General features: G+C 39.0%; 4 protein-coding genes and 3 long non-coding RNA genes across 25 annotated transcripts; 4 read left to right on the top strand and 3 right to left on the bottom strand.

Moving 5' to 3' along the window:
- The first annotated feature begins 39 nt into the window (after positions 1 to 39).
- On the top strand, positions 40 to 3,869 carry LOC124312993 (protein cueball-like). Of its 2 annotated transcripts, none has more exons than XM_046777631.1 (7): positions 40 to 344; positions 1,147 to 1,371; positions 1,439 to 1,640; positions 1,704 to 1,974; positions 2,040 to 2,404; positions 2,464 to 2,779; positions 3,325 to 3,869. In XM_046777631.1, the coding sequence occupies exons 1-7, from the start codon at positions 101 to 103 to the stop codon at positions 3,334 to 3,336; spliced, it is 1,635 nt and encodes a 544-aa protein (XP_046633587.1). In that variant the 5' UTR covers positions 40 to 100; the 3' UTR covers positions 3,337 to 3,869. The 2 variants fall into 2 exon arrangements, with proteins under 2 accessions (XP_046633587.1, XP_046633586.1); XM_046777630.1 differs by having other exon boundaries at positions 41 to 344; positions 2,877 to 3,869.
- Positions 3,870 to 4,996: 1,127 nt separating this feature from the next.
- On the top strand, positions 4,997 to 10,101 carry LOC124312811 (ATP-dependent translocase ABCB1-like). 2 transcript variants are annotated; one of them, XM_046777282.1, is made up of 8 exons: positions 4,997 to 5,098; positions 5,258 to 5,684; positions 5,752 to 5,796; positions 5,863 to 5,989; positions 6,253 to 6,353; positions 6,426 to 6,530; positions 6,614 to 7,811; positions 7,875 to 10,101. In XM_046777282.1, exons 1-8 carry the CDS (start codon positions 5,002 to 5,004, stop codon positions 9,972 to 9,974), a joined length of 4,200 nt encoding a protein of 1,399 aa, XP_046633238.1. In that variant the 5' UTR covers positions 4,997 to 5,001; the 3' UTR covers positions 9,975 to 10,101. The 2 variants fall into 2 exon arrangements, with proteins under 2 accessions (XP_046633238.1, XP_046633239.1); XM_046777283.1 differs by having other exon boundaries at positions 5,028 to 5,098; positions 5,206 to 5,684.
- Positions 5,013 to 23,984, bottom strand: LOC124313540. 2 transcript variants are annotated; one of them, XR_006910729.1, is made up of 5 exons: positions 23,425 to 23,984; positions 22,857 to 22,981; positions 22,323 to 22,563; positions 22,089 to 22,264; positions 5,013 to 5,023 (listed from the first exon to the last, which is right to left on the bottom strand). It is a non-coding gene; the product is annotated as an uncharacterized LOC124313540 (long non-coding RNA). The 2 variants fall into 2 exon arrangements; XR_006910728.1 differs by lacking the exon at positions 5,013 to 5,023 and having other exon boundaries at positions 21,954 to 22,264; positions 23,425 to 23,972.
- Positions 10,973 to 15,152, top strand: LOC124312873 (DNA topoisomerase 3-beta-1-like). The gene is made up of 22 exons (XM_046777406.1): positions 10,973 to 11,177; positions 11,247 to 11,335; positions 11,400 to 11,453; positions 11,517 to 11,882; positions 11,947 to 11,986; positions 12,052 to 12,075; positions 12,136 to 12,319; positions 12,390 to 12,481; positions 12,538 to 12,587; positions 12,648 to 12,774; positions 12,878 to 12,936; positions 12,996 to 13,073; positions 13,138 to 13,320; positions 13,379 to 13,468; positions 13,539 to 13,658; positions 13,735 to 13,785; positions 13,868 to 14,036; positions 14,113 to 14,128; positions 14,203 to 14,409; positions 14,485 to 14,640; positions 14,708 to 14,813; positions 14,883 to 15,152. Exons 1-22 carry the CDS (start codon positions 11,081 to 11,083, stop codon positions 15,090 to 15,092), a joined length of 2,568 nt encoding a protein of 855 aa, XP_046633362.1. The 5' UTR covers positions 10,973 to 11,080; the 3' UTR covers positions 15,093 to 15,152.
- LOC124313474 (pollen-specific leucine-rich repeat extensin-like protein 1) lies at positions 16,935 to 17,683 on the bottom strand. The gene is made up of 2 exons (XM_046778420.1): positions 17,565 to 17,683; positions 16,935 to 17,498 (listed from the first exon to the last, which is right to left on the bottom strand). The coding sequence occupies exons 1-2, from the start codon at positions 17,616 to 17,618 to the stop codon at positions 17,154 to 17,156; spliced, it is 399 nt and encodes a 132-aa protein (XP_046634376.1). The 5' UTR covers positions 17,619 to 17,683; the 3' UTR covers positions 16,935 to 17,153.
- Positions 18,327 to 21,575, top strand: LOC124313538. 16 transcript variants are annotated; one of them, XR_006910716.1, is made up of 10 exons: positions 18,327 to 18,341; positions 18,483 to 18,581; positions 18,652 to 19,049; positions 19,854 to 19,950; positions 20,007 to 20,121; positions 20,188 to 20,304; positions 20,370 to 20,466; positions 20,595 to 20,825; positions 20,886 to 21,007; positions 21,231 to 21,575. It is a non-coding gene; the product is annotated as an uncharacterized LOC124313538 (long non-coding RNA). The 16 variants fall into 16 exon arrangements; XR_006910721.1 differs by lacking the exon at positions 18,327 to 18,341 and having other exon boundaries at positions 18,567 to 18,581; positions 18,652 to 18,810; positions 18,906 to 19,049; XR_006910720.1 differs by lacking the exon at positions 18,327 to 18,341 and having other exon boundaries at positions 18,567 to 18,581; positions 18,652 to 18,810; positions 18,868 to 19,049.
- Positions 23,985 to 24,848: 864 nt separating the features above from the next.
- On the bottom strand, positions 24,849 to 25,320 carry LOC124313661. Its single transcript, XR_006910963.1, has 2 exons — positions 24,979 to 25,320; positions 24,849 to 24,911 (listed from the first exon to the last, which is right to left on the bottom strand). It is a non-coding gene; the product is annotated as an uncharacterized LOC124313661 (long non-coding RNA).
- Between the last annotated feature and the right edge of the window lie 787 nt (positions 25,321 to 26,107).

The following is a 26,107-nucleotide window of genomic DNA, read 5'->3' as shown; positions in this document are numbered from 1 at the left end:
TTGCCGGAAGTTGCATTGTTAGCCACCAGAGTGTTTAGTGTTGCACCAGCCACGAGACACGGCAGTACAAAGTAGATCAGGGAATAAGGTTTCATCGCGCATGATCTCAAGAATTTCGGCCGGACTACATTTAGTTGGTTTGGCAGGTTTCCCGGTACATGGTGTCTCGGTGGCCGGTGAAGACAAAGAATATTACTCATCATTTGTTCAACTAAGATCGTTTCTTTTTATCAATGAGTATTTTATAAATTTGTCCTCTGTGCCTACGGATCGAGATATGATTTCACGATCCTTATTAGTGTGGATGTTCTTCGCACTTGCTACCGCAACCAAAACCTACGACGGTAAATATACACATTTTTCATTTTTGCCTACCATACGATTATTAAATGGGAAATGCCGAGCCAAGTCACGTAGTCCATAGTAGCAGACGACACTGGTATCGAAATATGACTATTGCTACAGCTGACTACACAAAAAATTCTGCTCTCACATAGGCCTTAAAAGAAAATAAAAATCCATTGACAACATAATAAAAACAACCCAACGAGCTTTCTCTTGTAATAAAAATGCAATTCTCACGTGATATCCGGGGAATACCTTAGGAAACGTGTTACTTCTCATATTGACTAAATATCGTCTGCCGGTAGTTGGTCCTTGAAACTTATTTTTGTCTGTATTCATGTTTGTCGATATTTTGCTATTTTCTCCTTGAGCACAGTCATTAGTCGACCTTGCTATTTGTAGGAAGTTATTAATAATAGTAAAATGGAAAATTTCGTGCATAAGATATTAACTAGTTATTCCACGAATTTCCGAAGTGGAAACATTTGGATGCAAGACAAAACTAAACAACCACTAGTTTACCCTTTTGATATCGGTCGGATTTAAACCAATTCTTGAGTTTAATAACGTGTTCTGTTTTTCGCAAAATGTCGGAAAGAAACCTAAAACATCCGTTATCATTTCATCGATTCGGTCACGTAGACTCATTCTGTAGCTGTGACTTTGGTATCGCTCCCATCTAGAACTTGTAGCACGTAGACTTTATAAGAGCATATCGGATTGCCAGCCCATTGGTCGCAAGGCAGAATCGGATAACTCGTTCCGGAAAAGCGTCTCTTAACCACTTATTTCCATTTCCAGATTTAATTGTTGCTGTCGGCGATCAAATTGAAATCCTGACCAATGGATCTCAAAGCAATCCACTCAAATTGGAGAACTACAATGCTTCCGTACTGGTCGCCCTGGCTTACGATCCATCTTCACAAAAACTCTTCTTCTCGGACAAGCGTAATCGACGAGGGCACGTGTTTAGCGTCACATTCGATGGGATCAAGGCTCAAGGCTCTGTCCATGATGTCGTAGAAAGTAATGTTTTTATTTTGCGATTTGATATCTGTCCATACATGCTAATGTTTGTGAACGTGATGCGTAGGAGGAACCAACGAGTCGGTTGAAGCTTTGACCTATGATAATCTGGAGAAAACACTGTTATGGACTGACGGTACCAAACAGTCGATTCGCCGATTCGTAGTTGAACGTGAAGACCTTCATGTCTACGAAAACAACACGATTGAACTAGTCCATCTGCTCCGAGGAGATAAACCAAGGGGACTGATGTCTGATCCTTGTACAAGGTATTTTGTTAATCAAATGTTTGTAGTTATGTAACATTTTTAAATTATTCTATTCTGTTTCAGAATGCTGTACTGGACCAATTGGAATATAGATAGACCTACCATTGAACGATCCTATCTCAATGGTAGTCACCGCGAGGTTATCGTACAAAAAGGACTTTTTATGCCTCACGGTTTGGGATTGGATGTTAGTCAGCAAATGATTTACTGGGCCAACAACCTTCGTCATGGAACTTTTCAAATTGAAAGAAGCAAAGTTGACGGATCGGACAGAGAGCTCTTGTACGAAGGCAAAGGCCATGAAATGCGAGGGCAATTTATTTTCGGTCTTTCGGTATTTATTTTTTCTTACTCGCGTTTGACATAAGATTTCTTTATTTTCCTTCTTAAATTGACAAGGTTGGAGAACATGACATATACTGGACAGACTGGGACCAGAAGTCTCTCTGGTCTCTGCCCAAAGAAGGATCTATCGATGGACCCGTTTCTCTACGTCGTTTCCAATATAAACCCATGGCTGTCATCATACTCCAGCGCCAACCAGTTCATTGTTCGATCGATATCCAACATTCAGCAGCTACAACAGAGCTAATTCATCATTCGGAACACCGATCAACACCGGCAATGGATTCTTCTTCTGAATTAAATAATACGCCTCAAGAGTTCCATGTTATTCCAGTTCCCGAAATGGAGTCCGGATTGTGTATCGGCTATTGCCTCAATGAAGGACATTGCTTTTTTGTCAACAACGAAATGAGTTGCAGGTAATTACAAAAAATAATAATTTTGCGTTGGCAATAATTTTAACGGAAGTCTTATACAGTTGTGCAGAGAACTATAGTGGTGACCGCTGTGAAATAACAGACGCTGATGATACGTCTCGAAATAGTTGCGGGAGGTCATCTTTCTCAACAGCTACTGAGGCTGAGAACAGCGAAATCTTCATAGCATTGATGAGCACATCTGTCATGTGCGTCATTCTAATAATCGCTGTTATTATCCTGAGTTTCCGCGTATGGCGATTGAGCTCTGGACGATCGCGTTTCAAGAGGCGAGTCATCAAGGGGAAGAACTACCGACCAGCAGCTGAGCGTGTCATCAACATCGAAGATTGCTGCAATATGAATATCTGTGAAACGGTACGGTATTTGTTGATTTGAATTCTTTGATTTCCAACTTTTTCACTTATTTTGTGAAAGAGTTTATGTTGAATTTCTTCGTTTCATTCTTTGCTAGCCGTGCACTGAACCGCCATCTGGTGCGTCATTTCCGGGCCAATGGAGCGACAAAGTCAATTTACTTAACTGCCAATTTTGATAAAAATGGGATTCGATCGTTGTAACCCCCTTGCCCTTCGAACCAATAATGCTTTTACCGGAAGCATTATTATTCTCATGTGATGAAAGCTTAATTGTAGATTAACGCGAAAGACAGGGAAGAATCTACTTAAAAATACGACCATCTCATCAACATAGTATCTCTTAACGAGTGGAGCCATGAGCTCTGGTAATTTTTATTTTCCAGTTTTTTTTTTTTTTTTTTTGTGTCTTGAGTTCCCATGGCTCCACTTCGCCTTATGGTGTATAGCTGTGTATAGCCGGATAGCTGGCCCTATTGCAACTCGTGATCCCTCTAAATGCCTTTATTTTTTTTTTATTCATTTTTTTTCCTCGAATTATTCAAGACGAAGGCGTAGTTGCACGAGAAATCCCCACTCCCAATTTACGCACAGCCACCAAACCAACTGCTCATCAAATCCAGCAACATCATCCAGTCAAGTTACGTATCAAACCTGCACTCTACTAACAGGTTCAAAACCAAATTGAAAGAAAGTGCAATAATATCTTACTAACGAAGTTATAATGATTATAACCGAGTGGAGCAACAAAAGCGGCACTCACCCGTAAGAAGTGGGTAGTGAATTTTTGGCCTTTATTGCTTTACTCCTGTTATTCTGATTGGTATGCTATAGCGAAGATTCGCACTTTTTCGTTTTATTATTTGTAGTCTTTTTTTTTGGTGGTGCCCGAATGCCCCCATTTATTGTCTTATTTCTTCAATTTTGTCTGTGGATTCTCTAGGAAAGTCGTGATAGGTACCAATTCCAGTCCCTTTTAAGTCTACCTATATACTTACCATCATCCCAAGGATTTCAAAGTGACTGGGTTGTTTATTGTGTTCAACATCTTCTTCTTTTTCTTATTTTTAAAAAATATATGAAGAAGGGAATTTTTTTATTGGGTTTTTCCTGCTTTCTTTAAATTCTAGGTGATTTGATCTGGAAATTTCGTGATATTGGATAATATTGTACCGTTTGTGTTGACGAGAAAAAGGTAAACTAATACTGAATGTGGATTATATAATGATACATTAATTAACTATTTTATTTTTTTAACGTAACTGAAAATAGTATTACGTAATCCTGTAATCTATGGTTGCCACCAGATCGTTTAATCAGTCATAAGCTTTTTATTATCTGGGAACAGTAAAGAATTTCAGCAGCAGTGTAACTACAAACAGGTAATTTTTAATCTAAGTTTCAGCTAGCTTATTTAAAATGTAATGAACTTAGCGATATCGAATATTACGTAATAGTGCTGACTAGACAGTTTCGGCGCGAGTTACAGTAGAGTTCACCATATGCCAGATTCTGTGTCATGTGTCCGCTCCGTGTTGATAAAAATGTGAAATGTTGATGGTCACTGACCCCTTTTCACTGCCTCCAAAAAGAAAACAAATAGTTTTGTTTATGCAAGAGTTTATGTAACGTAACGGGCTAACGGCTTAGCATTTTGGAGCAGCTCAATTGCCCTAAACAGGATTTGGTTTTTATTTCATTTTTATTCTCCTGATGTTAGTCATAAATTACTCGGCAGAATTTTAAAGACGCCAAGGTGCATCGATAAGATATGGTCCTTGGGAGTTGGGATTCAAGGCTAGAAATAGGTTCAGACTATAGCCCCCCGTATGGTTAGTTGTTGACATGACATAATTGTGATGTATCTGATATCGAACGAATTTGATTTTCTGTTTGTTTATTCTTTAGATTCAAAAGATCGAATTGCTTCATTGTTTTCTTTTTAGTGTTAACACCCTTTTTCTGCAGTTCTAAGTTTTGATCGATGAAATGTTTTGTATTTAATTAAATAAGTTGTTGAATTTGAAATTTCAATTTGATAACAAAATGATTGGTAAATAATGATGAACGAGCATAAAATGAATTGCCTATTTCTGTTTGTCTATTGCGCCAGCGCGCCCTGTTATCTTAACAGTGCGACATAAGTTGCCGGTTTCGTCAGGTATCCCTTAAACACAGCCGGTATTCGGTATCTCAAACACCTATCGCTATATAAAAGGTTGGATGGCAACAGAAATTTTTCATTCTAGGACGAAAGTTGGTCCGAGCGAACAGCAAATACCGGTCGGGTTAAAATTGGACAGTTTTTCAACAACAACAGGTGATTTTTTTAAATAATTGAATTAATTTAAAAGTATGGGTGTCAACCTTATTTTCAATTGATTTATCATATTTTATTCACCATGACTACGTTGCTATGGGTTTCAGCTTAGCGCCAGACCAAAACCATTTTAATAATTGACATCCGCTTGCGTGACAGGTGACAAAATGGCGCCAAATTTGGATCGCGAGGAAGTCAAAGGACAAATCAACGAAGCTTTTAGTCAGGACGAAGATGAGCTCAAAAAGAAAGAAGAGGACACGTCCAGCAGCTCGATACCGAGTATCTCCGACGATGGCAATGGCAAGAAAAAGAAGAAAAAGAAGGATAAAGAAAAACCACCGCCGCCCGAAATTCCACCCGTGCCTTTCTTCGACTTGTTCCGATACGCTTCCCCCACAGACTTTGTGCTGTTGTGCTTTGGTACTTTAGGTGCCGTAGGTACGGGCGTCTGCTTCCCGCTCATGTTGATTCTCTTTGGTGACATAACCAACGCGTTCGTCGGTGGAGGTATGGATCAGGAAACGATCAATGAAATCAATTGCAACATTTCTACCGATCCAAATTATACATATCCTTATCCCCTGTAAGTTTATTTGTATTTCATTGAAGTTTAAATCAATTTGAAAATGATGGGTTCTTTTTTCATTTAGTGGTCCAACTTGCAACCTCACTGATCCAAGTGAATACGCCAACTCGTAAGTCGCATTAGAATTTGGTTTCTCTGTATTTTAAATTTATATTTTTCTTCTGTGAAAATCAAGTCCGCAGGGTCAAGCCATTCAAGACGAATTCACAAAATTTGGTATTTACGTTGCCATTATTGGCGCCGTCCTTTTACTGCTCGGTTTCATTTTCGTGACGGCGCTTAATTTTACGGCTGAAAATCAGGTAATTATGCAAACAACAAGCGTGACTTTACATAACTTATATGAAGTTTTAGATAACGCTATCTATGGAAATCCAGTTTACAGTCTGTGGCAATTGTTTACGGTTTTAGTCATCTGGCGGACCAGCCAGACGATAAACACCTTAAACATGCACTGTATAATATGTATTGATAAATGACCTTGTTGATTAGTGAATGTGCAAAGTCACAGTCTCCTGATGCACGAAATTCATTTCCATTTTTATTTCTTTACTGCTGTATCAAGGTCTACCGGATTAGAAGTAAGTTCTTACAAGCCGTTCTGCGACAGGATGTCGGCTGGTATGACACTAAATCATCCAACGATTTTGCTAGCCGCATCACAGAGTAAGAGAGATGCTATTCAATTGTTTTTTTCCACGATGACTTCTTAATCCAATTTCTTATCTAAAATATCAGAGATTTAAATAAAATCCAGGACGGTGTTGGAGAGAAGATTGGCATGTTTATCTTTTCAATGACATGTTTCATTGCATCTATCATCAACGCCTTTATACACGGATGGTAAAAAAACTACAAATAACAAATAACGTTAACATATCAGTTTAAAGGTTACACAAAATCTAATCAGAATATTTTTACCTTAGGGAATTGACTCTAGTCATGTTAGTTTCAACACCGGTTCTAGCCGTTTCTATGGGAGTTTTGGCCAAAGTTCAAGCTTCTTTGACGGAAAATGAACTGAAAGCTTACGCCAAAGCCGGTGGTATAGCCGAAGAAGTATTCAGTTCCATCCGAACCGTCATGGCTTTTGGTGGCCAAAGAAAAGAAATCGATCGATTTCAAGATGATTTGGCGTATGCTAAAAAGGCTGGTATCAAACGCGGTATGGCAACGGGTATCGGGGCTGGTCTCGTCTGGGGGATTATCTACGCCAGTTACTCGCTTGCCTTCTGGTACGGGATTACTCTCATCCTGGCCGCTTGCGATGGAAATTCGTATTCCTCTTCCGATCTCTTGATCGTCTTCTTCAGCGTCTTGATTGGCGCTATGCAAATTGGCCAAGCAGCTCCTTACATGGAAGCCTTTTCAGTCGCCAGAGGAGCTGCCGCTACTATTTTCTCCATTATAGATCGAGTTCCGCCCATCGATAGCTCATCCAACGAAGGATTAGTCCCCGACGGAGTTGATGGCAAAATATCTTTCCGCGACGTCTTTTTCAACTATCCATCCCGTCCGGATGTCAAGATTCTTCAGGGAATCAGCTTCGACGTGACACCTGGACAAACCGTCGCCTTGGTCGGCACTTCCGGCTGTGGTAAATCCACCTGCATCCAGTTACTCCAGCGCTTCTACGATCCACTCGAAGGCTCTGTCACCATCGACGGAAATGAATTGAGAAATCTCAACTTGGGTTGGCTGAGAGACCAAATGGGTATGGTCGGACAAGAGCCCGTTCTCTTTGGCACATCCATCGGCGAAAATATTTGCTACGGTCGAGATGGCGTCTCCAAGGAGGAGATGGAACGTGCGGCCAAAGAAGCCAACGCTCACGACTTTATCCAGCGACTTCCGCGCAAGTACGACACCCTTGTAGGAGAACGAGGAGGGCAATTGAGTGGCGGTCAGAAACAGCGTATTGCCATCGCCCGGGCCCTTGTTCGGCAACCCAAAATTCTCTTGCTGGATGAAGCCACATCCGCTTTAGACACACAGAGTGAAGCGGTCGTGCAGAAGGCTTTAGACAAGGCTAGACAAGGACGTACCACCATCATTGTCGCCCACAGACTGACAACCATTCGCAACGCCGATCGTATCATAGTCATGAAAGATGGCATTGTCCAGGTAAAAGATCTAATTGTTAATTTTTAATTATACGACTAATCCAATCTTGTTGCTGCATTACAGGAAGACGGAACTCACGATAAACTGATGGCCCTAAACGGAATTTACTATCAACTGGTTATTGCACAACAGGGTGGAGAGTCGGACAGCAAAAGTTCAATCGATGACGAATCCGATTTTGAGGACGAAGAAGAAAAGATCGAAAAAGCTAAATCCTGGATTCCAGATGAAAAGGATGAGATGATGGATGCAGTAAGTCTGGCCGGAAGTCATCCGCTCGGAAGGCACAATTCCGTACGGAGTGCTCGTTTGTCTGTGGCTAGCTCTGCAGTGTCTGCCCAGTCGGAAGACATCGATGTCAGTTTAATGGATATTATGAGAATGAACAGGAAAGAATGGCACTTCATCGTCGTGGGAGTCATCGGATCAGCTATCGTCGGTCTAAGCACACCCGTTTTCGCCATCCTCTTTAGCGAAGTTCTTGGAGTCTTGACACCTGGAGGATCGCTTGAAGAACAGGAAGAAAAAAGAGCCCAGGGAAATTTCTATGCACTCATGTTCTTGATCCTGGGTATTGTCGTCGGATTCTCCGCTTTCGCCCAGTCTTTCTCATTCAGCATAGCCGGAGAATCTTTGACGTCAAGACTTCGAGGATTGACATTCCAGGCCATTTTGAAACAGGAAATTGGCTGGTTCGATCGTAAAACGAACAGCGTCGGAGCACTTTGCGCCCGGTTGTCTGGCGATGCTGCCAGCGTTCAGGGTGCCACAGGATCTCGTATTGGCGTCCTTTTCCAGGCATTGACCACCATGATCGCTTCAACCGTTCTGGCTCTTTATTTCCAGTGGAAACTGGGATTGGTAGCTCTTTGTTTCGTCCCACTTCTCCTGGTTTCAACTTATTTCCAAGCCAAAATTATCATGGGACAGTCCGCACTGGAGCGCGAAGCATTGCAGAAATCAGCCAAAGTCGCCATGGAAGCCATCAGCAATATCCGGACAGTAGCCAGTCTTGGTAAAGAAAGGCAATTCCACACCATCTACATGGAGTCTCTGCGAGGACCGCACAAAGAAGCCCTGAAAAAATCCTGGATTCGTGGTTTCATTTTCGGATTCGCCAGCTCTATTCCGATGTTCGCCTACGCTGTCACCATGTACTACGGCGGATGGCTTGTCGTTAACGAATGTCTCGATTTCACCAGCGTCTTCAAAGTCAGCGAGTCGCTTCTCTTCGGTACGCAAATGATTGGCCAGGCAGTGGCGTTCGCTCCAAACTACAACAAAGCCAAAGTGGCGGCCAACCGAATCTTTGCTTTGCTGAGACGTGTGCCACAAATCGACGCCTCATCCAACAACGGCCTCGTCCTGCAGAACGTTGACGGAAATGTCAACTTTGAACAAGTTCGTTTCCGTTATCCCACGCGTAAAGACGCTGAAGTTCTTCAAGGATTGTCGTTGGCCGTCCGAGCTGGCCAGACTGTCGCTCTTGTCGGACACAGCGGATGCGGAAAATCAACCTGCATTCAACTACTGGAACGCTTTTACGATCCGGATAGTGGCCAGGTGCAACTGGACGGCCAGGACATTAATCCCGTCAACATTTCTTCACTCCGTTCCCAAATGGGTATCGTATCCCAGGAGCCGATTCTCTTCAATTTGACCATCGCTCAAAACATCGCCTATGGCGACAACAGCCGAGTCGTCCCCATGGATGAGATTATCGAAGCGGCCAGGAAAGCCAACATCCATGTGTTTATCCAGTCGTTACCAAGCGGCTACGAGACCATGGTCGGAGAGCGAGGAACGCAACTTTCTGGTGGCCAAAAACAACGCGTAGCCATCGCAAGAGCGTTGATTAGGAATCCTAAAATCCTGTTGCTGGACGAAGCCACTTCAGCGCTGGATTCAGAGAGTGAACATGTCGTCCAGATGGCCTTGGATGCCGCAAGGGAAGGCCGAACATGTATAACAATCGCCCATCGACTTAGTACGATTCAGAACGCCGACAACATTATCGTCATTAACCATGGAACGATATCAGAACAAGGAACGCACGAAGAACTAATCAAATTGGGAGGTCTCTACTTTGAGCTTTGCTCCGTCCAGGGCATCGCGTTGAAACCAGTCAGCTCTTCCGCCAACTTGGAAGATGCGCATCTCTAAATATTTTACACGGAAGTCGGATGGTTTCCCAAACTTCGATTTCAAGTGATTGAATTGATTATGTATAGTGTGTATCAATTATCGAAATTATTGGCTTGGTTTTATTAAAATAAATTTGGTTTACTTCCCGATAATTTTACCTCAACTCGATAACAGGCGCCTCCACCCAAGTCAACCGACTATAAAGATGGCGCTGTTTCTCTAAGAGGCATAGCGCATACGCATAAAACGTCAAAAATCGAGGAGGCCTCATTCTTATTTTATACATTTTTTGGTCGTTAAGTTAGAAATTTAATTTATGTAAGTTTGCAGAGGGTACCTACAAAATATTACTTTCCTGTAGCTTTTGTGACAACGTAGTGCTTGTAACGCTGCAAAACATGGGTACAAGTGTAAGTTTCAGACAAGTTCATAAATAACTTCCGGTAATTTAAAAGGGATCATATTTTCTTAAATTAACTTCGAGTTTAGTTTATTAGCTTCTCACAATAATCCAGAGTCTTCAGATAACGTGGGTGAACGTAAATAAGGTATTCACTGGAAACAATCTATTACTCTGTCTCTGTGTGAAGTGTGAAAGTTCTCTGATATTTGACTGATTCAGAGCTATAGAATACTTATTAAGTAATTATAAAAGCTCTGATCTGAGACTGATTTGAATTTGAGTGATTTCTGATTTGACATTTATTTTAAATATACGAATCTGGCATCGTTGTCAGTCTACATTTAAAACCCCTGGGCTATGTTAAAAAAACCGTCTTTTTTTTTAATTAAAAAAATTTTTTTATGAACTATGAAGGCCCTCTCATAGCTAGTCTCATTGTTGAAATCCTTGGATTGTTAAAAATTAGTGGAGATATTTTTATGTTGTCTTCACTTTCAGCACCAGCAGCAGATGTTCTCTGTGGTGTTTGAGAAGGTTGATAGAGTAATCCATTACTCTGCTTTGATGAGACATTTTATGTGGAAGGGTGCAAATTGTAATGCTGTAATTGCCGCGAAGAGTTTCGTCTGCTACACCGTTGGGACAGCAAATGAGCTGATTGTTTTCCTTTTCAATATCCGATTTTTTATGTCAAGTGAAAGATCAAAGATTATTTGTTGAAATGTCAAAAAATGTCGTACTTATGGTGGCAGAAAAGCCAAGTCTTGCAGCGAGCTTGGCTAAAATTTTGAGTAACAATAGTTGTCACACAAGGAAAGGTATTGTGTTTTTCCCTCATGTCTTTCAGTCAGACTAAAAAATCTCAAGGTTTAACTCATAATTTACAGGTTTCAATGGGGCATGCTCTGTACATGAATGGAATGGATTATTTAAAGGCCAGAGTGCATACTTCAAAATGACATCTGTTTGTGGCCATGTATAACATATTTTCTTCTGTACCACATTTGTTTAAAGTCATGTAGCTGTTTTGTTTCCTACAGGTTATGTCTTTGGATTTCACTGGTCGTTATAACAACTGGGATAGTGTTGATCCTGTAAGTATTAAAATTGACATATTATTCCACATTTTTCTTGGATTTTATGACATTATTATTTAGGTTGAGTTGTTTACATGCCCAACTGAAAAGAAAGAAGCAACCCCTAAATTGAAAATGCCCGCGTTTCTATCTCAAGAAGCCAAAGGTTGCAACTATCTAGTTCTTTGGCTAGATTGTGATAAAGAAGGAGAAAATATTTGCTTTGAAGTGATCAATGAAGTAGAGCCTGTGATGGTAAGATCTCAGAGAAGAGAACAAACCATTCTGCGAGCCAAATTTTCTGCAATCACAGAAAAAGACATTAAAGCTGCAATGAATTGTCTAGTTTCTCCAAATGAAAATGAGTCCAAGAGTGTGGATGCAAGGCAAGAAATAGATTTGAGAATTGGATGTGCTTTCACACGATTTCAGACAAGGTTTTTTCAGGTACATTTGATTTACTGTTACAGACAATGTTTTCTATTAATACATCTCAGTTATTTTTACTTAGGGAAAATATGGTAATTTGGATTCCACGCTCATTTCTTATGGTAAAACAGTTAAATAATAATATTGGTGTACTTTTTGTCTAATATTGGTTAAATTTTTTTTACAGGTCCATGCCAAACACCCACATTAGGTTGAGGATTGACGTTTTAATATTCCTGTCGAATTCGTAATTACGAATGTTTTTGGATAGGGTTCTGCGTTGAACGGCACGATACTATAAAAACTTTCCAACCGGAGCCGTTTTGGGTAATTCAGGTCTCCATTCAGGCCACAGAATTCCGGAAACTTACCCTTGAATGGGAACGAGTTCGGCTATTTGATCGTGAAGTTGCTTCAGCTTTCCACCAAAAGATTAAAGACTGCAAACAGGCCAAGTATAATTCTGACTTTTATACTTAAAATTAAGAGGATAGTATTAATGAGTTAAATTTTTCGTTTCATTAGAGTTGTAGGTATTTCTCAAAAAGAAAAGGCAAAGCAACGCCCACAGGCTCTTAATACCGTTGAACTGATGAGGGTCGCTAGTTCTGGTTTAGGTAAACACACCTTAACCTTTCCTTTTGCTAAAATTTAATTAAACTAAACTTTTTAGGAATGAGCCCTCATAGTGCTATGATTATAGCGGAAAGATTATATACACAGGTTGTTGTACAAAATCATTTTTCATTGGTTGTTTCGTCATAAAATTTTTTTGTCGTTTAGGGCTATATTTCTTATCCGCGAACGGAAACAACACAATATCCTGAAAATTTCGATATTATTGGCGTGTTAAAGCAATTCCGTCAGAGTGCTGAGTTTGGAGCCGATGTTCGAGACGTCCTTTCCCAAGGTTTGTAGTTCTAACGCTGTTAATACTAATGCAATAACAACCTCACCCGCCCCGATATAATACGCAATTGCCCATCGTTATAATATCCGAATTTTGGAAACAGGATCTGTCCACCCCCGTAAAGGCCAAGATGTCGGAGACCACCCTCCGATTACGCCAATGGTAACTTTTTTGGCCCGTAATTAATGTGCACTTAAAAATCTGTTTGTTCCAATTTTCAGACTTTGGCTTCCCGAGAGTCGTTTGATCACGATTCCTGGCGCCTCTATGATTACATAGTGCGTCATTTTATTGGATCGGTATTTTGTTTTCACTTTATGTGTCTGTGAGAGCAAGTTAACCATTATTATTATGCTCATATAGGTGTCATCGGACTGTAAATATCTGGTTACGCGAATAGATTTTGATATGGGGCCTGAATCATTTTCCGTCAGTGGTAAAAAATTATTGGATCCTGGTTTTACTCGCACTATGCATTGGCAGGCTCTCAGCCCCGACGAGCACATGCCGGATCTAAAACTAAACCAAATGGTTCCTATAAATGAAGTTTGTTTACATTTACTAATATTGTTCAATGGAAATTGTCTAATCAAATTTGTTTTAGGTTAAACTGAACGAACGCTTGACTTCTCCACCTGATTATTTAACAGAATCTGAGCTGATTACTTTAATGGAAAAGCATGGAATTGGAACTGTAAAAAATGATTAATCATGTTTTTCTTTTACCTTGATACATTTTAAGGTGCTCCTTATCTGTTCTACAGGATGCATCCATTCCAGTTCACATTAATAATATTTCGCAGAGAAATTATGTTACTGTTGGCAATGGAAGGAAGTTGATTCCTACGGCACTTGGCATTTCGCTAGTCCACGGATATCAGCGTGTAGGCACTAAATTACTTTGTGTTTCTTAAGAGGTGATTTTTGTTAATGTTCGTTTGTTGAAACATTTTCTCGTAGATTGATCCTCAACTGGTATTACCCACAATGCGTTCGGCCGTGGAGGAACAAGTAAGTGAACAAAAAAATACATAACGTTGAGTTTTTAGATGTTGCTTGAGAACCATTTCCTTATGATTATTTCTTTGATTAGTTGAACCTTATTGCCAAAGGAAGGGGAAATTACGATGAGATCCTTCGCCACGCTTTAGAAATCTTCCGGTTGAAGTTTATTTACTTCGTCCAGCACATCGAGGGTATGGATCATCTATTCGAGGATACGTTTTCAACATTGTCGCAGACAGGGAGAAATTTCAGTCGATGTGAGATAAATTAATGCCTTATTTAATGGATCAGAATTTTATTGCTTATTTGAATCTTATTTCTTTATTTGATCAGGTGGGGCTTGCAGAAGGTAAAATAGAATTTCATTTTGCCATGGGTCCATGTTTCCTACTAATAATATTTGATTATGTTATCCTTCTTTAGATTCATGAAACTAGTAGCTTCAAAACCAGCTCGACTCCATTGTCCGAACTGCGATGCGACATATTCCTTGCCGGCGGGTGGAAGTTTCAAATTATTCAACGAATTGAAATGTCCACTTGACGAATTCGAATTACTGCTGTGGGTTGGAGGTCCAAACGGAAAAGGATATCCTTTTTGCCCTTACTGCTACGTTTTCCCGCCATTCAGGTATCCTCGAATTCGTGATAGTAAAGTTGACTGAAATCGAGCATTTACCGATAAATAATACGAATTTTTCAATAGAGAAATGAAGAAAGGCAGTGGATGTAATCAATGCACGCATCCATCGTGTACTTATGGTTTGAATGCAACTGGAGTTGCATCATGCGGAGAATGCCCCAACGGTATTCTTGTCCTGGATCCTACTTCAGGGCCAAAATGGCAATTGGCTTGTAATCAGTAAGAAATATTTGTTTACTGTCTTTTGTGTATGAGCATCCACATGAATGTGCCTATTTTATTTCAGATGTCAAGTGGTGATTAAAGTTTGTGAAGATGCCAACAAGCTTAGCGTTGCTAGTTCTACATGTCCTGAGTGCGATGCTCGTCAAATCAATGTGGAATATCGACCGGTAAACTCTTAACTTCGTTTATCATTCTAATGGATTCCTTGTCTTCAAAACACATTTGATCCATTTCAGGAAAAAAATAAGTTAGCCAATGGACTCACCAAGGTGAAGGATGCTTGCATCTTTTGTTCACCGGAACTGTCAGAGCTGGTGGAGAAGCGTTATGCATCACATGCGAAAAGCAAACGAGGAGGTCGTGGGCGAGGTAGAGGGCGTGGTCGTGGCCGGGGCCGTGCAAAGCCTAAGGATAAAATGGCACAGCTTGCTGCTTATTTCGTGTAAAAATTTAACACAACACAAGCACATGGAGGTATTTAATACAAGACAAATCATTCGTCTGGACTCCAGTCTTATTTTATGATCCATGCGTAACATGTTTTAAAATGGGATCAAATTTTAAAATGTGGAACTTGGAAGATAATTAATGCAGGATATCGAGAATAACATTTGATTTGAGTTAGCAAATTTTATTTAGTAGTGTTGATTCCGGTTTATAGCATTGCCGACTGCATTTTCTCCACGATTTTCTACTTGGGTAATTGTTGAATGCTTTAGTTGGGGTCCTGGCTTATACTGGTCTTTTGGGCGCTAACTGTACTATGTAATTCTCTTCACGTAACGTATAGTTGGCTTGGGACAATATTCATCAAAATCAAAGTTACGAAATGTGAGTCAAGTCGAAGTTTTTCAATTCGACTTGATTTTCACCTAATGGGAAATTAATTCAAACTTTCGACCAGACAATGCGCGAAACATTTTTTGACGTATGCAAACGATAAAACAAGATACTGAAAATCCTGTTCAATCGAGTTTCGTCAGTAAAATTTGTCAGCTTAGCTCTTAAAACTTATGGCACAAAATCCCATTCCCCATGTACCATTGCACCTAGTGTACACCTGGTTCAACTGCTGTACAGCTGCTTCTAAAAAGCTGTACACCTAATTTTTTGTGTTAAGCTCACCCCTCCCGCTCTCTAACTATTACAGTCCTACCATTTAACATTTCCATTGGATACAATTTAATCCTAAGAAATGAGAATAATGAGATGGATGTTTTCCCCCTTATTCCATGCGGCCAATATGGGATGTAAAAATTAAACTTGGTTAAGCATACTGATACGGAATAACCGAATTTTTCGGAGATTTAGATTATTGATATAGATTTAGATCATTGACGAAACTTATGATTGTGTCCGTTAAATTTGCAGGTTATCCGCTTTGTGACGTTTTAGTTGTTTTCGCTTTTTTCAGTTCCAGGTTTCTGTGTCCCTTTTCTTCCAGGTTTATCTGTTCCCCTGGTTCCAAGCTTTTCACTTCCCTTGCTCACAGGTTTCCGGTTCCCTTGGTGGTGGTGCTCGGTTTGTCAGTTCTATTGGTATTTTGGTACCCTGCTTTTCAGTTCCCTTTGGTCGAGGCTTCTCCGTAGGCTTCTTGCTTGTTGAATTCTGACGGATTTCTTGCTCTCCAAAATCGGATCTGTTGTTAGATATGTAAAATCCAAATCCGTAATTTATATACCTGGTAAAGAATCGGTTTAAATGCTTCAAACCAATTTTTCCATGGCGCACTCCCATGCGAAGTCTGGTTCATGTGAGTGCACTCAAATTCTCAAAGCTTCATATAGACTGTGTGTTTGACACAGCTGCTGGAAAAAAAAGCACCAAATGGAAGAGGTGTGAGTATTTTTTTTCTATAACAAATACTTTTTATGTTGTATATATCAATATATGGTACCAGAGTAGAGTTCCAGCGCTTCTCTCGTTACTTTTAAATCTTTTTTAAATGCACTATTCCACAAATTTTCTCCTAAACTCTTCATACTGTAGGTTATTACCGTTACAGTAAATATGGCCCAGGAAAATATTCCTCAGTCAATTTCGTCAATTTCATTTTCCAATTGTTTTTTGTTATCGTGTTATCGTCAATATCCTAAACTTTAGAAGGAACATCATTCATTCCAAAATTTTAACACAAGTGAGCAATTCCCTTCCGCATAAAGAATGCTGTCTTGAACAAAATTCTTTAGGTTCTGCACTTCTGCTCGAGTTTCTGAATTTATGGAAGTATAAAGTTTTTTCTTCGACTTTATTTGCTACTAATAATTGAAAAGTGCGTGATCGAGATATAATGCTGCTAATAATGTGTGTATTATGTTTATGATAGAAATTTTTTTTTGCCAGGTCATTCCATTTCCAATATATAGGCTATTATAAAGTAAAATGATTTAGAATAGAAGAAAAAGCTCGGAAAAAAGATTCATCGTATTGTAGGGACATTTCAGTTATCGTAGTAGTGGTTGTCGTCATGGATGTAGGTTTCTCCATTCACTTGGAGGATTTTCTATCTATGGTTTCACTGTCTTTGGTTTTTCGGTTTTCGGTTTCTCGGTTTTTTCCGTCTTGGGTTTTTCCGTCTTCGGTTTCTCAGTTTTTTCCGTCTTCGGTTTTTCTGTCTTCGGTTTCTCTGTCTTCGGTTTCTCTGTCTTTTCTGTCTTGGGTTTTTCGGTCTTCGGTTTCTCGGTTTTTTCTGTCTTGGGTTTTTCGGTCTTCGGTTTCTCGGTTTTTTCTGTCTTCGGTTTTTCGGTCTTCGGTTTCTCGGTTTTTTCTGTCTTCGGTTTTTCGGTCTTGGGTTTGTCTGTGACTGCTCTCTCTTCTTCCTCGATACCGTTGGCCAGTAAAGGCTTAGATTCCTTTATTTCCATCCAAATGAATGTGTATATTTTCTTATACTGTACCTTAAAAATTAAATTTCTTACCACAATAACGGCGAAGCAGACAGCAACCAGGACGAAAATGGGTAGGAACTTCATCTTTTAGCGTTGTCGATGGGACCTGAGCTTCTGTAGAAGTGGATCGTCAACTGCGACGGGGGCCCTATTTTATAGTCATTTTCATCAGTCTGTTTTCAACGTATGTCCAATAGAAACCTGTTGGTTATAACACAGTAATATGCATTGAAAAGAAATCTGACGTGTCATATTGTGAGCCGGATCTAGTCTCCGTTCTATTGCATGTCACTTTTTTTCGTTTTTTATATGAAAAACAGATATCTGCCAGATGTAGGGTGTTTTTAGAAAAAAGCCATAGTGATCTAGCACGCACCTGCACTTTGACGCACCGTTGTTCGGTTTTTGAGAACGAGGTAACAGGCAACGTCGAAGCGTTATTAATGCGAAACATTCCGAAAGTGACTAAGACTCAACTATAGTCGCTACAAAATTTCATTTTAACGGCGATATCGGCGATATGAAAGTGTGTACGCAGAAATAAGCTGGTGCTTGCTGTAAATCTGAGATATAGTTATTTGTTGTAAAACCTATAGATGTAATCTATTTTCGTATCGCAAGCTATCGGTTTGAATTGTGAATGATGATAACCTATTCGACAAGTATATGCGTTATAAAGGACCATCAGCATCGAAATTTGTTAATTTAATCATAAACTAATTGAAATATTTAAGATCCAGGTGATGGCGAGGTATGATACCTGATATCCGGTTTCTGATCTCTTGCAACAGTTGGCTTTGATGCATGGTAGGTACTTGTTGCGCAAGATTAGGAATCTCCTAGTCTTCTTCCTAGAATCTTCTAGTCTATAGTCTCCGAATGAAGTTTTTGAGCCACACTGATCTTTCCGCACCCGGACCTAATATTTATGCATATATGCCTATTCAGACACGAAGAATATTTGCATTGTTACGTCATGCAGCCATGCACGACGCTTTTATATTGATACCGCTACGGTGTACCATAATTGCAGCCTTCATTACTCAGGTATTCTTAAATGCTGAAATGGCAGCATTTTCATAGTCTTATCAAAAGCTTTAATGAATATTTTTTTAAGCATTTCAGGTTACTAAATCCCAAGTAATTTCCTAGTTTCCCAAGAGGATTCTATTTAGAAGGGTATTTGGTCCAGACAAAGCTGTTGCATTCCTATGCTGCTCACCAATTATCAATGGTCATCGGAACCTACAGAGAAAAAAAGAAAGATTTATCACAGGTACACAGTGCAAATTGACAGAAATAAAGCTATAAGGGTAATACCTAGATGTAGCAGAAGACGATTTTTCGTCAACAATCTGGAATCACTAACAGATGCCATAGAAAAGGAACATAAGCGAATGTCAAGCTGCCTTCTCATTGTTGAAGCATCATCACCTTGGGATTTCGTCTGTTGTGTTGCTGCGGTGGTGGCTTTTTGGTTAAGACTTGATACAAATTTGGAGGGGAGAATATTACGTGAGTATCAAAGTTATTTGCCTTTTATTGTTAGTTATTGACTTATTTCAATGAAGTGTGTCAACAAGCTAGAGCGGACATTTTTTTCATGTTATTACTGATAAACGTTTCTTTTTGAGTCCTGTTCTACTTCCGGTTTTGAGAATTTTCCTGAACTAACCAAATTTTGGATTTCGTTAAAATTACACCTAATCGACCCCAAATTTCACGGAGATCACGAATATTTGGTTTATTTTGTCGGCATCTCAATGGTTAAGGCGCTATCGCTTACTTCCGGTATACTTCCGGAAAATTTGCATAAAACTAGCAAGTGAGCTTTCTTCTCTGTACTAATCTCAAGATTTCAAACTAGGTTTAAGCAAATAAAAGTGCACCGTTCAAGTTATACAAGTAGCTAAAGAACTGAATTGCTTTAAGTTACATGGCAGATACAGAACTGCAGCCCGATAACCAGTGCGGTGAAAACATTTTTTATATCCCATATATGTAATAGTTTTAATTCAAAGCAATAATGTTTTTTAAGATCTTCAATATCACTAGAATTCAAAAATTTTACGTTGTGTCTCACAAGGCGCGTTTTTGGGACTTGAAGTGTCAAAGGTGTCCAATAGATGACAGGTGTTCTTGTTTATCATGTTATGGCGGATTGTTGGGTGGTTGTCAAAAGTTTTCCTTAATTTTTCCATGAAAGTTACCGATGAATTCATCAGTAAATTCAAGTTTATTTCTGTGCAACTTGTTTGTAATGTGATTTATTCCGTATGTGTGTCGGATCACCTTACATATTTCTATTATAACGTGTAGGAAGGAACGCGAAAGGCAACTGAAACTACAAGTAGCCTACCATCAATTCTTTGATTAAAATCGCCGTTCTGCTGAATGCTTTATCCTGTTGATGCAGGTAAACACCTATAATAGCTTAGTCACAATTCTTTGAATAACTCTTTACAATTTAAGTTCATATTCTATTGGTAATCTGGAGTTTCTAATGATGTTGGTAGATCACTAACCCCAGCGTGGACAACACATGTTGTTTTTTCAGGTTTTCTACAAATAATGCATTGACAGACAAGTATTATTCTTCCTTGAGAAATTTGTAACTTTTATTTCATGCTATCTATTATTTGACATAATACAGGCCATGGGTAATCTTCAGGTTAATTGCAGCAACTTGGGACTTGGGAGAAGTCCTGTGAAAAGACACAGGGCACATGACCAGATTTGTGTTTTTCTGAATGTTCTATTCAAGTAGTAGGTAACAACTAACTTTACCTTATTGCATGAATGTGAATATTAATTGAAATATTTCCTATGCCAAAGTTAGTTGGATGGTTGGAACGCTAACTCAAACACAGACAACACATTGCTGCTGCCTTACGGCCACAGGCAGGAAAATGATTCTTTTCTTCAGAAAATTGTAAGTTGTGTTTGTAGTCTTAAACCCCCCCCCCATACTTTTTGTTACTATTATAGATTTTTATGTTGAAAAAGTTACGGAAAATGATCGGAAATGGCCAAGTAAATAATTAGTGTGTTGTCTCATAGGGAAAGCTGTTTGAGTAATAATCTGGTATTCATCCTGACTTGATTCATTTCGTGCCAGTTAGTGAAAGGCGTGAAGAATTCAAGTTTAGCTGCTGCGTGCTGTCAGCAAGCAAGCAATCCAATTGATGTCCACCAGGTGGCGCGAGTGTCTTCAAGGCCCCAGTTCGGCCATTTTGTTCCTTGACGTAGCAGAAGTGAGATGCCGGTCGTGACGTTTCCCAAAATGAAAAGGTATTTCTTGTCAATTAATTAGGTTAATGGAATGTAAAATTTCGATGTGTCAATTTTCAGGTGATTGATCTTACCACTTTGCCATCTGAATTGAAAATGCCTGTACATTTGCCGAAATGTCGTGCCTCGTGTGTCTCGCTGCCTGTACCCAGTCGTACGTCTCATCCCATGCAACAGCAAAAGTAATTATTTTCTTCAGATTTCCTACAACTATTTGGTTAATATGACACTAGAGATCAATTTGCTTTGCTACTGTAGAAATTTGAATACCTTTCCAACTATTACTTCTTTCCTAAAAATTGCAGAAATCAAAGCTATTCTGTTTTGTCTTACTCCTTATCTTTTGTCGTAAGAGTTCAGTTAACTTGTGTATCCTGATGGTAATTTTTGTATTTTCTTCAATAGGTCTAACAACCACGCTGCACGCTGCAGCCAGATGGTGAAAGGTGTGATGAAGAAAAGTGCAACCGTTGTATGCAGGATGTGGTGCCAGTGTTATCCAGAAGTAGCTGTGCTGGAGTTATTCCGAAGCAGCTGAGCCAGAAGTTGTCCAAATTGCTGACTTTAAAATTTTAACTGCTTTCATTTGTGTTTTTTGCTTTGCAAGTGGTATCTGTGGTGCTGATTTGAAATATTTTTATCCCCTTTTATTTGTGGTTTTGCTCTGCCAGTGAGTTGCTGACTTGAATTGGTTTCATATGTTGTCTTTTTTCCTTTTTACTTGGGCAGTATACGACTGTGGCAAACTGATTCTATGTCAGTTTTGATACAGTCGACAACTGCTAGATTAAATTCCGGCTTTCCGCACCAACAAAATAATGACGGCACATGTTATTATCGCGGTTGGGAAAGTCACAGGCCCCCCCCTCCCTGGGGGCCATAAAATATATATGTGGTTATGTTAAAAAAATAAAAATTGTAAAATAATAAGAAAGTTTTAAATTTTATAAACAAAAAAAACAGGGATGCATATCGCCAATTTTTTGCGAAAAAGACAAGTAAAATAGTAAAATAATAAATGGTGGTTGTTTTCAGCAAATTTTAAAATTTAATAAAAATTTGGGCTGGGTATTATTTCTTAATATTTGTTTAATGGTTTCATGATTTAAAAAAAGCAGTAGTCAGTAGTTATGATTTCAATAATTTATTTTATAACAAGGTGGTATTTTTGATTATTTCAGGTTTGTTATGGTAGATGTAAATTAATCTGTACACAAGATTTTTATGGTTTTAAGTTTAACTGAATACATATAAAATCTTAACGCAATTACCCATCCACACAATTACCTAAGAGGAAATTTTGTTTACTTGGGGAAAGAGAGAAGAGATATGAATTTGAAAATCTCTAAGACTAAATAATTTATCAATCTCTTGAAGTTCAGCAACCTCTTCTTAGCTTCACCAATGGATCAAGTCCGGAACGGCGCCGTTCGATTGAACTGAAACGAGAATAGAGAATTAGTTATTAATTGAATAAAACTTTTCATCAAGCATTACCTCAACATAGATACAGGTAGCAGAAGAACACACCAACAAATTACCAGAAAGCCATGAGGCAACACCTATTATTTTGCACAACAGCTCAACTCTGCATCGACACCAACATGGTAAATTGAAGTATGATGTTGGACTGCAAGTCTGTAGAAGATCCATTTCAGTGCAACTCTCTATCAGAAAATGACTGCCACACCAAACATCACAACCATGAACAGCTCAAACTTTCACTAACCAATGAAACCTGCAAAGCAAGAGCCAAAAGTACATTAATAAACCAATAAAATTTCAAAATTATAAAATAGATAAATTGAGCTGTTTAATAAAAATTCTCAAATAAACCAAATTGTAACTCTTCCCAAGGTGATCAAAATTTTTTCACAAATGCTTATTTGAAACAGTTGGTAGTTGTCAAATTGCTTCTAAATCATGAATTTTAGGCCCAACTCAAGTAAATTCTAAACAAAGAACACAAATGGACTAAAATTTAACAAGATGCTAACCCACTGAAGTTGTCATATTACAAGTAGATGTTACCATTTCAGCTTGCCTAGTGTGCACATTTTCATATCGCAACATGGTAGAGGCCTCTTCACAGAGGCTTGGCATCTTATCTTATCTTGTTGATTTGGCATTCCACATCGAGAACAATCTCCACCAACCTGTCACAAAATAAATTAGATTAGTTATTGACACTTTTCAAATCATTTTTAATGAAAGTTCATATCTTCTCAAGCTCAATTCAAGGGCATCTCTCAATTGAAAAAATTCACATAACAAATCACAGAAAATATTCGCAAATGACACGTAACTTTAGTTTACTAATGTTTGATAATTGTTAATAAAACAGCTCAATTTTCTATCAGAAACCTCATCACAGAATTTTAATGTGGTAACAGTCATAGGACCATTAAGTTACTCTACATTATTACTTGTACTGTTCTAAAGTACTTTGACATGACGAAGCGTGCAACACTCAGCAAGAGACAGACATTTTAAACAAGTGTACAACAAGCATGGTCACATTGAACTGACTAGTATAAATTTAAGGCCATGTTTCCGTAAACTGACCGTAGAAAACATTAAGAATTAGAGTAGCAATTACCTTTGTTTATGAAGAACAATTTCGGGAATGAAAGTACCCAGCAATAATGACTAGAGTAACCTTCTCGGTCAGCGTCTCGGAAGAAAAGGAATGACAAATGGTTTCTCGTCTCAAAACTGTGGTGACCCCCCCCTCCAGTACATCCCTCTACCAAGTACCAACACAGGCTGAATAGTTCAATCCCTAAACACACTGAAATATTTAGCCACCTAGTGACAGCCCTTACCATCCACGGACGATAGTGGGACGGAAAACGAAAATATAAACCAAAAATGTTCGTCATCTCCGTGAAATAGATTTAGTAGGGAAAACAACAATTATCAAACAATTAACAAGTGATCTTTGTTGGTGGAATAGTTATCGTCAGTCATCACCAAGAAATTACCACACAAAACTGCCGATACATTTTTACAGGATGTGCAAAGTAGCTGAAAAATAAAGCCATCGTTAGCCAAAAGAAACGCACAAGGAACAGCGAGTTCGTTTGCGACTCGCAAAAAGGGCCTGATTTAGAAATTATTACACAGAAACAGAGTTTAAAGCTATTAGATTATTATTAAATACAATCTACGAAAATAAGTGAAACAATTTGATACGATTTAAAAAAAAATAGTTTCTAAAAATATAGCCTAAAAATAAAAACCTAATCACCCATTTTATGTTTTAAAAAGAAATGCTGATTTTCTTTGAATTTCACAAGACGATTAGCATTGGCATTAGGCTAACGAGAGGTCTTTCTTCCTTGGCGCCCTAACAACTAATGCGGCGGTTATGCGGACTGTACCCTGGTGGAAATTTTTTTACACTTACTTTCGACAGTTGGGAACGCACACCCTCTAGCATCCATCACCGTATTTAATTAAAGCTCCTCTTTTCTTGATGCTTTTGTTATCCTGCTGTTCTTCGGGGAGGATGACGATAACCAAACAGCGACATTGGCCCGCAGCTACATCCGAAACTTAAAAAATATTTATGACAAAACGATAATCGAAAACTTTCGCACCAATTAATTGAAAAAAAACGATTACAATTTTTGGAACAACAAAACAATTTATTAACACATCCCAAAACGTCTTAATTTCTTTAAGTAGCAAATCACTTGAATTAATTAGTAGACACAACATTCTCTGTATTTACGTAACTCGGACGGCAGGATCAGCTGAGAATTGGTCTGTGTTTTCTTTTCAGTTTCCTTTAGTGGATGCTGAGGTAAAACGGTCTCCAAGTTAGTTCCCGAAAAACTCCAGGATTCCTTAATAGAATAAATATTCCTTAGTGCCCGGATCCTTCGGTTCTCGGAAAGCTCCGACTGATCACAAGACTACTGCTGATTGATGTTCTGCAGGGACTCAAATTCAGATACCAAAAGCATTTACTCTAACGGTCAGTTCTTCAACTCGATTAGAAAGATTATCTTTTTCGTCTTTCAAAAGCCGATGGCTATCAATAAGGACCTTTCGTTCTTCTCGTTTTTCACTTAAGGTGGTCTATAGAGAGGAAACAACAACAAAAAAATTAATAGTGTTCTTCAAATTTTCGAAGAAAAGTTATTACCTGAAATTTGATAACTTGGCGCTCCGCTTCTTCTAATTGCGTTTTCCGACACTAGAATTATGTTTCCAGGACTGTAGATCGTGATACTGCATTATCCTTTTCATGACGGAAACAGCGCACCATTTTCAGAAGTTGGTCCATGACATGCATATCAACTTCGCTATCAGAGGACTTGAGTGTTGAATCGGTATCTTTCCCATTTCAGCGTTCTATAATCAAAACACAAATTAAGAATTGGAACATTTCAACAAACCAACAGTTTGCACTTCATTGAGACATCGGTTCGCTTCAGTTATGTGAGAACTGCGAAAAGCGAAGATGTATTGCGGATTTTCAATACGTCATGTAGGGGAGACCGGGGCTATGTGGGACATGGGGCTACATGGGACATCGCAGTTTTGAGCATGTTCCCGTAATTTTTTTTAAATAATTTTTTTACTATATTTGAGCATTTACCATGCCCCATGTTGGGTAAAAAAATTAAGGGAACATGCTCAAAACTGCGATGTCCCATGTAGCCCCATGTCCCACATAGCCCCGGTCTCCCCTACTGGCCATCCATGACCAACAAAACATCAACTGTCGTCACAGTTAGTACAGGTGGTTTTGATTTGGAGGGGGGAGGGCTGCCACTCCTGTTTTCCTTGATATTGACTCCCTCAGAAACAGAAGTGCGCGCCACAACCATGCCAGTCTCATAGAGTTCCGTTGGCTGCTGGTTTCTTTGTTTTCAGTACTTCGATTCATCTTCTTTTCGCAAGTATGATGGCCATCTGAAAGGATTTGTTCCTGCCTAAAAAATAAAAGTATTACCTATTTTATGACAAAATTGTTGAGTTTTATGTTGTATGTATCTCTGTGTACTTTTGTCAACTGGATCTATGAGCCACATGACCCATTTGACAAAGGGACTTTTAACATTTTGTCTTGGCCCCAGCTGCAAGCAACTGCTGTTCAACTTGATGGGGTTGCTGATCCGTCCATCAATTCAAGTCCTGTCCGACAAGACTTGAGATTGGAATTCTTGTTATTTCAGGCTAAATAGTTTTGACAGTTCAAATAATAAGTAATAAATAAGTGAATCTGACGCTAAGCATTAACTGCATCAGGGTGCTTGTCCAGATAAAAG

This window comes from Daphnia pulicaria, chromosome 9, assembly GCF_021234035.1.
Source record: "Daphnia pulicaria isolate SC F1-1A chromosome 9, SC_F0-13Bv2, whole genome shotgun sequence".
Classification (NCBI taxonomy): domain Eukaryota; kingdom Metazoa; phylum Arthropoda; class Branchiopoda; order Diplostraca; family Daphniidae; genus Daphnia; species Daphnia pulicaria.
This window is presented reverse-complemented; position numbering and strand designations above follow the sequence as displayed.